The sequence below is a fragment of the Lissotriton vulgaris genome, chromosome 1_1, assembly GCF_964263255.1.
Source record: "Lissotriton vulgaris chromosome 1_1, aLisVul1.2, whole genome shotgun sequence".
Classification (NCBI taxonomy): domain Eukaryota; kingdom Metazoa; phylum Chordata; class Amphibia; order Caudata; family Salamandridae; genus Lissotriton; species Lissotriton vulgaris.
Genome location: NC_141685.1, coordinates 1,608,228,608 through 1,608,240,207, shown reverse-complemented (window position 1 = coordinate 1,608,240,207; position 11,600 = coordinate 1,608,228,608). Strand labels below are relative to the sequence as shown.

Sequence of the window (11,600 nt, the reverse complement as noted above, 5' to 3'; positions counted from 1 at the left end):
CTCTGACCCCTTGGCCCGTCCCAGACCCTCCCTGCACCTAGACCCCGCCTCCCAGCTGACCCTCCCACACTCCGCCCCCTCCTCTCTCCATTTATGTCTGATGTCCCCACGCGCAGCGTCCACGCCGAAGGTGCGCCAAAGGTAAGCCCGTCTACGCCCGTCCGCGCCTGGACCGCGCCCAGCGCCATACCCCCTGGCCCCCGTCCCTCCCAGCCCCCCGGCATTACCTACGATGCCGCCACCCTCCTAGCCCTTAACCCCGGTCGCGCCCCCAACTGCGTCCAAGCCGCCCCTGGACAAACCCATGGACCTTTCTCCTGCTACTCCTGCAAATTCATCGGCACCGACAACATATCCGCTATGACCACAACACAGATTCCTGACCCCAACCACCTACAGTGCATCCTTCTCAACACTCGATCGGTCCACAGACACGCCATTGACCTATGGAATCTACTAGACACCATCTCTCCAGTCGTCCCCTTCCGAACAGAAACTTGGATGAACGCTGCCTCCGCCCCAGACATCACCATTGCCATCCCTGAAGACTATAAGATCACACGCAAGGACCGCACCGACCACACAGGAGGAGGAATCGCTATCGTCCATAAGAAATCAATCCGCATCTCAACCAGCTCTGACGCCAACCTCGCTAACTCCGAACACCTTCACTTCCAGATCCACATCGACCCCAAGACCACACTCAGAGGCACCCTCCTCTACAGACCACCAGGACCCCGCGCAAAATTCAGTGAAGACATCACGGGCTTCATCACTCCTCACGCGCTCCCCTCCAAAGACTACATCCTTCTGGGAGACCTCAACTTTCACCTTGAAAAGATCAACGACCGCAACACCACCACCCTCTTGGACAATCTCGCCAACCTCGGACTTAAACAACTGGTCACTTCCCCCACCCACATCGCAGGTCACACACTCGACCCCATCTTCACCTCCAGCAATCATGTCTCCTTCAGCCACACTACGGATCTCCTCTGGACTGACCACAGTTGCGTTCACTTCACCTACAACAAACCAAAACCCACCAACCACCTCCAACCAACTCTGCAAAGAAACTGGAACAAAATCACCACGGACCAGATCTCCGCATCGCTCCTTCTAAACACCCCAGCCCACTCTTCTAACGCAAACGAAGCCGCCGCCAACCTCACCCTATGGTTATCCAACACCGCCGACACCTTAGCACCACTGAAGAAACGTCAAAGCAAACCTGGCAGCAAAAAGGCCTCATGGTTCAACGATGATCTTAAGAAGTCCAAGAAACTCTGCCTCTCCCTTGAAAAGGCCTGGAAAAAAGACCCAACCACTAGCACCAAGGACGCCTTCAAAAACGCCACCCGCACTCACCACCAACTAATCCGAAAGGCCAAGAAAACAGCATTCAAGGATCGACTTGACAACAACGCCCACAACAGCAAGGAACTTTTCAACATCGTCAAGGAATTTTCCAATCCCTCGGCCAACTCCAACGACATCACCCCCTCACAAGCCCTCTGCGACTCCCTAGCTTCATTCTTCCACAACAAGATTGCAGACATCCACAACAGCTTCGACAACCAACCCGGAAACCAACCCACCCTACTATTTGCTGAACATTCTCCCCCCGTGAACACCCTTAACGACTGGAACCCTATCTCCACTGAGGACACAATCCGCCTGATGAATTCCATCCACTCAGGATCCCCCACAGACCCATGTCCTCACCACATCTTCAACAAAGCAGACTCCGTCATAGCACCGCACCTCCGAGACGTCATCAACTGCTCCTTCAACTCCGCCACCTTCCCAGAAGACTGGAAACACGCTGAACTCACCGCCCTTCTGAAAAAACCCACAGCGGACCCCACCGAACTCAAAAATTACCGCCCCATCTCGCTCCTTCCATTCCCGGCCAAAGTCATCGAGAAAGCTGTCAACAACCAGCTCGCCGCCTTCCTCGAAGCCAACAAATCCCTCGACTCCTCACAATCTGGCTTCCGAGCAAAACACAGCACTGAGACCGCCCTCATCGCAGCAACAGACGACATTCGAACTCTACTGGACAATGGAGACACAGTCGCCCTCATCCTCCTCGACCTCTCTGCAGCATTCGACACAGTCTGCCACAGCACCCTCTTACAACGCCTCAGTAACATCGGAATACAAGGAAAAGCACTTGAATGGATCACCTCGTTCCTCACCGGAAGAACCCAGAGAGTCCGCCTCCCACCATTCAAGTCCGAGGCCAATGAAGTCATCTGTGGCGTACCACAAGGATCCTCACTCAGCCCCACCCTCTTCAACGTATACATGAGCCCCCTCGCGGCCATCGCCCGCCAACACAACCTCAACATCATCTCTTACGCGGATGACACTCAACTAATCCTTTCTCTCACCAATGACCCCAGCACCGCCAAAACTAACCTACACGAAGGAATGAAAGAAGTTGCCGAATGGATGAAACAAAGCCGTCTGAAACTGAACTCAGACAAAACAGAAGTCCTCATCTTAGGTACATCCCCCTCTGCATGGGACGACTCCTGGTGGCCGGAAGCCCTCGGAAAAGCACACATCCCGACAGACCACGCACGGAATCTTGGCGTCATCCTGGATTCTTCACTCTCAATGAACAGACAAGTCAGCGCCGTATCCTCTTCCTGCTTCAACATTCTTCGCATGCTCAGAAAAACATTTCGCTGGATCCCCACCGAAACAAGGAAAACAGTCACCCATGCTCTGGTCACGAGCCGACTGGACTACGGAAACACCCTCTACGCAGGCACTACCGCTAAACTCCAGAAGAAACTCCAACGAATCCAAAACGCCTCAGCCAGGATCATATTAGACATCCCACGCAACGAACACATCTCTGGTCACCTTAAAGACCTCCACTGGCTTCCCGTCAATAAGAGGATCACTTTCCGACTGCTAACCCACGCACACAAATCACTCTACGACATCGGACCAGAATGCCTCAACTCACGACTGTCTTTCTACACCCCCTCCCGCCAACTACGTTCTTCCAGCCAAGCCCTCGCCACTGTACCTCGCATCAACAAGACCACCATGGGAGGCAGATCCTTCTCATACCTGGCTGCTAAAACATGGAACTCACTCCCCGCTTACCTTCGCCTTACCCAGAACCACCTAGCATTCAGAAAGCAACTTAAAACGTGGATATTTGACAAGTAATCCTCCCCCCCTTTCTAAGCGCCTTGAGACCCTCAGGGTATGTAGTGCGCTATATAAATTCTCTGCTCTGCTCTCTGCTCTGCTCTATGCCTCCTGGTCTTCCTCTGCATGGCCTGGACTCCACAGCTGCAATGACAAGTTGACTGTCAACTCTTCTGAACCCCCCAACATCGGTGGGCATAGCATCTTCATGACCCCTGGTCACACCCGAGTGGCATAGACTCTGTCCCTTCTGCTTGCAGGTTCTTCAATTCCAGAATCCATCCTTGGATTCCATCGGACCCCTTCCTGAACTTCTCCAGAGGCACTTTCTTCCAAGTCTTCCATTGTCACTTACGGAGGTTTTCAACGTCTCTTCACCCCTATGCACCTGGCTTCTGTGGTGTAGCTAACCAGTTTCCTGGGACATCGACGGTGAGGTGGACCTACAACCTTTTGTCCTCCAAGGTAATTCTTTGTGGTGCTCTCGGAAGGGTCTTTCTTCTCCAAAACTGCAACAGCGACTTCTCCATTGACTTCCATTGGAAATGCTGCTTTGTTCTCACACTGGACTCAGCCTCCGTGGGGTTCCTGAGTACCTGCCATGGGTGGTTACTTATATCCCGGCTCCTCCGGGTCTTCTAGTCCAAGTCCCATTCTCCTTAGCAGTTCTCATTCCACTTTTTTAGTATATGGTTTGGTCTTTCTCTGGAGACCCCTGTATTTTGTTCTACTTACTTGATTGCATTTGAAGTATTCTTGTGTATTGTGTTCATATCTCCCGGTAAGAGATATACCAATGTGTTAGTGAGTGTTGTGTAATAAATAAAAGGATTTTTATATAAACACTGTTTGGTTCTTTTTCATTCAACTCACACTATTGATTAAACTAGTAAACAAGCTGCTTAACACTCCTGCAAGATAAGCCTGAAGGCTGTTCGCTACAGCTACCACTTTGAGAACTTTCAATGGTTATCATGGACAACTAAAATCACCATAAGTGTTGGCTGGATTAGTGCAAGGTACATCACTTAAATAAGCGTGCACCATAAACTAAGCCAGCCTCCTGCCAGCCTTCTTCTTCAACAATCCAGAGTGCCACAGGTCATTCTCGGAAACATCTTACTAAATCATCCATGCCACCTACATTATACCATTGGTTTTCGAAAGAAGTACTACCAGAATCTGTTTTATGGTCTACAGTATGCTGCATTAAGGCTCAAAATCAGTTTCTTCTATGGCAGGGGAGTCTCTCAGATGGTGTAATTGCACGTGGGGGAATTTGGATCTAGAGAATTTTTTAGACACTGATGACTCATGGAAGATGTATGTCACAAACAAGTTGGTTTATGTTGTCTAGGAAAACTGAGAGACCTCATATCTAATCTAATGATAGACAAAAGTGTTTTCAAGATAACTCAAGATATTAGTCACAGACTAGAAATGTATTTAAGATTGCTTCTCTAAAGCTTAAAAGAACCTCTTTAACCTGCTATGCTCTTTTCATTGACTACCTTTAGTTCTCACCTGTTGTGTTTGCAATCTCTCCTTCAGAACAGAGAATGCAATCAAAGCAGCAGACCGGCTTTCCCTCCTGTGCAGCTTCTCTGTGTCCCAGTGGACAATTTACACTGCACACTGAATGGGGCACCTGCAGGTTGAAATAAAGAGACTTACATATGTTGCAGACTGTATAGCTCACATCTACCACAAACATTCACAATGGTTGCAACCATTCTAGGCTACTGCTCAAGGGACAGCTTGAATTCTGAAAATTGGCTTGCTTTTTTAGGTTTTAAGACTTGGATACTACTAGATTGTCTATATTAGCAATTGTTAATTTGACCCAGAGACACAATAGACATATTACTTATGACTTAAACTATTATTTTTTTTCTGTTTATTGTATTCACTGTTGAGTCTCTCTTTTGCAAACAAGAATTTTGAGATCTAATATTTGATTTGGATTCAACTGAACGTGAAGTTTGCTTCCATACTGGGAAGGATAAGAACATGCAAATGGAAGTTTGTGCTATGCATAAGTATGTTTTTGTTCTGTGACATAATTCACTACATGGAAGGCCAAGGTACTGATCAATGCTTCATGATAGATATTGAGCTTCCTCTCTAGATATTGCAACAGCATCTCCAAGGACACTGTTGCCTCTGCAACACAATTATCTCCCAATAGCAGCCTAAGAAATGACCTATGAAACAAATGCCCAGTCACTGTTTTTGGATTCTCTCTAAACTTTTCACTAGTTTTCCTCTGACTTATGTAAATTACCAGTTTAACTTCAAACGTCTTTACAATGGATAGGCACAGGATCCAACAACAAGCCAGACTCTGCCTGAGTTTGCAGAAAAGACTGCAGCATGGAATTTTAAGGAATGTACCTGCAGTAGAGATATTGCATATTTTCATTAGTACATCGTACTCCCATTTTCTCCCTGAATGGGATGCTCATCCTCTTCTTTAGCTTTTTGTGAACTCAAGAGGGTCTCAGTAATGGACACTGACTCCTTTCTAGTCTGGTACCACTTCTTCATCATCCAGTATTCACCAGTCACTGGACTCCATATCTTGATTTAAGCTTGACAGCTTCCACACTGGTTCAACAATGATAAGTACCATTTTTATTGAAATGTTAGACAGTCACCATATCGGATCAGCCTCTTCTCAGAAGGTGCACAAACTAGTTCCTTTTTTGCAGGCCATTGTGCAGAAAATGCACCAGCGGTGGGAGGATTTTCAAAACTGAAACTTAAAATCTGACTTAATATTAAAGAGGGTTCTAAATTACAATCCCTAAAACACCAAACTTGACAATTCCAACTGCTCCCAATTGAAGGTTATCACTTATTAACTGTAAAAGCTAACTTAATGTTATCCTGTTGGAGAGGCAACCTTGCAGTAGCAAACAACAAAATAAAGTTTTTCACTAGCAGGACATGTAAAAGTTAAAAGAATGTGTGTATCATTTTAAGCATACTGCACCTTGCCCTTTGGACTGTTTAGGGCCTACCCTAGGGGTGACTTATATGTATTAAAAAAAAGATTCATTCCTCGCAAAATCTTTACTTTGCTAGGTCAAAATGGCATTTTAAACCTGCACAAAGGCTACAGTGGCAGGCCTGAGACATGTTTGAAAGACTACTTAAGTAGGGGCACAATGAGTGCTGCAGGCTCACTAGTTAAACAAAAACAGTGGTTCTGTCGGGTATAAAACAATTTCTTTGCTTCACTGTACTTAAAACATATTGTGTATTAACATTGAATGTACAGTACACAAAGACACACAACACCAAATTTAGTTTAAATGGTATCTCTTTTGTAAATACCTTGCATGTATTAATCAATAGACAAATGGCTGTCCGAGACAAAATGACATAAAAACACATAAAGCGTGAAATGCTTAGTGACTGGTAGTCAGTGGTGATGACCGTGCTGTACAAGGATAAGGGTGGGTTACATATATTCATACAAATAATCAAAACATAAATTCTTGTGTGTCCACTTTTGAAATCAATAGTCACAACAGACTCAAATTTCTCTTATTTGTGTTGCGAATTTGCATGGACGGATTGACATAAACAACGTCAACGTTTTGACCCTATAATGTAGTGCCGACTTAATTGTATCTGAGTCAGGTCTTCATCAGGGCAGGGGATGTGTACGACAGCCTGCAAACGTAAAAAAAGGGGGGGTAAGAACTCTGTGTGTGTCAGGGGGGAACTGATTAGAGAGGAGGCAGTGCCCAGGGCATGCTCACCTGAAAACACGTGGAAAGCTAGAGTTATATCTTCAGTAGTTCCTTTGGCGGGGGTGTCAACCGAAATTAAAAAAGACATTATGTGTTGTTTCTGAGTTCATTGTGGAACAATTTTCAATTCGCTCTGAATTTGTATTTCGTTAATTTATCTATTTAAAAAAAAAAATTGTCAATGTATTTGTGTTAAATAGTGATCCCTGCAGAGCTCGTATGCCTTGTACCACTGTGTACAAATATTTTAAGTAAAGAATTAAGCATTCGACGACCTACACCATTTTGGGAAAAGAGCCGCCTGACCATAGGTCAGCTGTTCTCCATTAGGATGCAACTGCACATGGTGTGGTCACAAACTTCCATTTTTGGTTGAGAGCTTGTGCAGTGGGCCGAAATCAACCATAGAACAAGCTCCCATTGCGAAATGGAAGCTTGTTAACATTCCTGCATTGTGTGGCAGGCACCTTACAGTGCTTACCACATTATGCAGAGATGTTTAGAGGGGCACCACAGATGGCCTCCAAGCCCAAATGCGGAGGAGGGATGGGGGGAAGGTGGTCCTGATAGGAGCTCCCAAATAAAGTTTCCAATAGCCAATTCACGTCGGTAAGGCGGACATGGATTGGCTGTTGGAAATAGACATCATAATCCTTACTGCGGAAAAGCCGTCCTTAAGGGATTATGGGTGCTTTCCGACTGGCCAACGTGCTCCTGGAACTCATCAGATCCACGTTGGATTACCCTGCCAGTTAAAACTCTTGTCATCCTTCATCATAATATGGCGGTCGGACTTTAAACCTATCATGTCTGTGGGAAAGCCTCTGACCAACGGTCGGATGATTTCAGACCGACATTGTAATCAGGCCCTATATTGGATACAAATTAATTCAGGGTCTCAATTCAGGACTGGATCAGCTTTAAAGACAGAGGAGATTACCTGCAATATATGTTCAAAGAGTGTTGTATCATGGGCAATTGTGACCTGTAACAGTGGGATATGCTTTGAACAATTAATCAATGATGACGCATTGATACAGGTGATACATCCAAAATCCTCACCTCTGAATACCCTTCACCCCACCTTACAAGATTGTCGTGAATAGTAAGTTTTTGATCCTGGGGAACCCGGTCATCATAGACACCAACGTAAGCATATTTGTTAGCCCCATCTGGTGACAGCTGCCAATTTGCAATTGAAACAACATGAGGCGAATCGCCGTGTTCATCAAAGTACAGCTCATCGCCCACAGGGTTCATGAAGCGGATAGTTTTCACGAAGTGCAGCAGCTAAAAATAAAACGAAAACAAACAATGGGAATGTTAACAGATGCGCACTACAAATTGATGAAAAGATCATGAACGCATCTTTTTGCACAAAGAATGCTGCCTTGGCCTTGTCATTATTAAGGGATAACAATCATAGTGTGTGTCATGAATGTGTGGATGATAAATCTCATTGTGTTTCAGCTAAAATGTGTTCTTCGTCAATGATGACCTCTGCACTAGACTCATAAAAAAAAACTAATGATAAACTGAGAAGGTTCCTGGTTTGCAAATACGAAGTGGTGTTTAACAGGTACTTAATTAATAATTTATTAGTCAATTAAAACCATAAACAAGATCATACAGTACATGAGGTTTGAAAATACATACAAAAACAATTAAAACAAGAGATTTGTCATAAATCTATTGCAGCCACTGAGCATTGTGTCACTAGTCCTTCCTTTTCTTCAACTTTCCTTCCTAAGTATGTATGTGGAAGTGCTAAATACAGATATTTAATGGGTGTAAATTGGTTGATCAGGGACTGGGCTTTTCCCCAGTGTATGAAATGCAAGATTGCCATACGGGGACTGGAGTTCACCTACATAGATCGCTAAAGGTAAATAAAGTGCTTATGTGCAGGACAGAGGTGAATATATATATACATGCCAGATGGGCTATAGTTGCCCTGGTAAAGGTACAGGTGTGCAAAACTACGGGTCATTAAAATGCCAGGTTAAATCAAGTAGTTACCTGAGCGTAGGTCGATAGGGAACAGTGAAATATGGAGATCCCTAGCAGCCGTCCTTAGAGATTATCTTCTCATGTTAGGTTTGCCTTAAAAACTACTGATTTAAGACGTTCTAAACTCAGAATCGGGAACACCCTCCATATCACTCATCGCCCCACCTATAAGCTGATTGACTTTATGAAAATATAAACAACTGGGTTAGTATAATGTTCAGCATTGTGTTGCATGGGTCCATAGACTCCACCAGTGTAGGCCTACATTACATAATTCCCCGGTCAAGGAATTCCCGTCTTAATAGAGTTCTTCATTGGATCATCAATACAGGACAAATGCATACAATGTGGAGCAATGCCTCATTCCCCTGGTGGCAAAAGCAGCTGGACTGATCTTCACTTAAACCAGCCATCCTCCATTTTGGCTTGAGGTCTAGTGTGGATATTTCTCCAGATCTTAAGGCAAGAAATTACTGTTTGATCTTCCAGTGGAAGGGTGCTGCCTGCAGGGGTGATTCTCTTACAATGGATTATGATTTCAACACCAGCCACCCATAGCGATGTCTAGACAGGCTTTCCTTATCTGCTATCCAGCTTTGCAGTTTGGTTTACTTATTTACTAATTTCTTGAAGGTTTGCCTAGAGGTATTAGAGGTCCATAAGTCACCCAATTCAAGCATCCTAATGCCATTTTCGAGATATTTCTTGTAAGCTCTATTTCCCCTTTCTGGGTTGATTTTGGTCTAGACTAGATTAGCCAGAGCATTTTCAGCTGCTGCTTGCAGATTATAACAAGGCTTTACGAAACGCCACTGGCTCAGCTAGTGTCTGTTTTGTGAGTAGGATTTTTAACCAGAACTGTGCAGGAGAGGCCGACCTAGGTGGCCTAAAGGTTTGATTATAGGCTCTTATCAAATGTTTGTCTAGCAGAGGAGCCCCATCACCTAGCATTATCTCTGATCCATATGCAGGAGTTGGCAACAATTTGGCTTTCATAACTGATCACATGAGTTTCAGGTCATGGCCTCACAGGGGTCTTGCCAGTGCTGAGAAACCATAATTAATGGCCTGTGCTTTCGCCCTTATTGCCTTCTTTTGGGAGACAAAAGAGCTGTTTGCATCTATTTTCACTCCTAGATATACATAGAGTTTAACTTCATCAATTCTGTTTCCCTTAATAAGCCATTTTTTATTTTTCTTAGAAGAACGATTACATACCATAACACTTGTTTTTGAAAGATTTATTTCCAGGCCATTCTTTGAAGGCCTATTCGAGTGTTGCTAAACAGGACCAAGTCGTCGGCATAGAGAATATGCAACATTTGCTGTCTTCCAAAGCTCAGTGCATGAGCCTTCTGCTCATCAAGCCCTGTAGAAAGATCTGCCAAAATACATTAAAAAGAATGGGGGCTAAGACACAGCCCTTTTTTACACCTGTTGTTGTTTGCACCTTCTTTGATATGCACAAGCCATCTCCAATTTTGGTCTTGACCCAAGTAACTGAGTATACCAGCCTAATTGCTCGTACGATACGATATTGAGTGGGATGCCCGATCGCTGGAGTTGACCCATAGTTTGTCCCAAAGGACACCATCAAAAGCTGCCTTAAAATCAACTAAGCACATATAAAGAGGTGTCCTGGTTGCTTTTGCACTATTCCTAATTAGGCTCAGGGTCATAAGATTGGTTAAAATGCTTGGCCCCTTAAAAAGCCAATTTGATTTAAGGGGAGTCTTCCATTGTCATGCTACCTGGATTCCAAATCATGCAATAACAATGTTGAAAAATATTTGAACTTAACATCCATCAGTGCTATTAGTCTATAGATCCTGGGTGGGCATGCCAAGGGCTTTTTTAAAAATGGGGTGGAGTATTGAGCCCCTCTAGCTGTCAGGAACAACTTGGTTTTTCAGAATAAAGTTCAACATTGAGCCGGCCCATTGTGGAGTGAGGTGTTTAAACAATGCCTGTGGTAGCCTATCTGGGCCTGGGCGCAATCTGTCCGGGACCTTTTGATGACCTTCTCTACCTCGGTCGCTGTGATTATCTGCTGTGCCACAGAGGAGTTATTAGGACGGTGGGGAATGGTTGAAGTATGACTTTAAATATTGAACCCTTTCCGTCTCACTAATATTTGCTTTATTTGCAGCTGCAGGCCTGTCTCATTCGTGTTGATTATCTGCTAAAATCTCTTTGAGCTGTGCGTTTTAGAGGTGTGTAGGAACTGGGCCCATAGTGTTTCTTGTTTAGATTATTTATACAACCAGATCTCTTTTTTTAGCTGCCTTCTCTCACAAAAGTCATTTAGATGGTTTGGTAAAGAACACCTATTCAGGTCTGAGTACAGTATAACTAGGGCTGCTAGCACACAGGGCAATGGAAGATCAGGAAGGCAGCAGGGATGACTGAATTATGTTGATAGAAGAGGCAAATTATGCGGCATATTCTGTGGCAGTATTACTGTGTTATTTTAACACTCATTAGTACAGTCCGGACAACTGTTATACCTTATTAGTGCCAGGTTAACACCAGCATACAGAAATCAGCAACTGACAGGTGACCAGCAAACCCATGGGAAGGGTCTACCACTGGTGCCTTTGTTTTCACCATGGCTGTTATTCATATTATTGGCGAGAATTTCCCATGTCGCTATTG

The 11,600-nt window shown here is 44.7% G+C and overlaps 1 protein-coding gene across 1 annotated transcript in view; it reads right to left on the bottom strand.

Moving 5' to 3' along the window:
- Positions 1–4,687: 4,687 nt before the first annotated feature.
- LOC147750878 (extracellular calcium-sensing receptor-like) overlaps positions 4,688–11,600 on the bottom strand; it is a 120,723-nt gene continuing 113,810 nt past the window's right edge. Inside the window, exons 4-5 of the mRNA XM_086931558.1 lie at positions 8,025–8,225; positions 4,688–4,822 (exon numbers count right to left, since the gene is read on the bottom strand). Coding sequence (XP_086787684.1) covers positions 4,688–4,822; positions 8,025–8,225 — 336 coding nt within the window. The remainder of the gene's footprint in view (positions 4,823–8,024; positions 8,226–11,600) is intronic.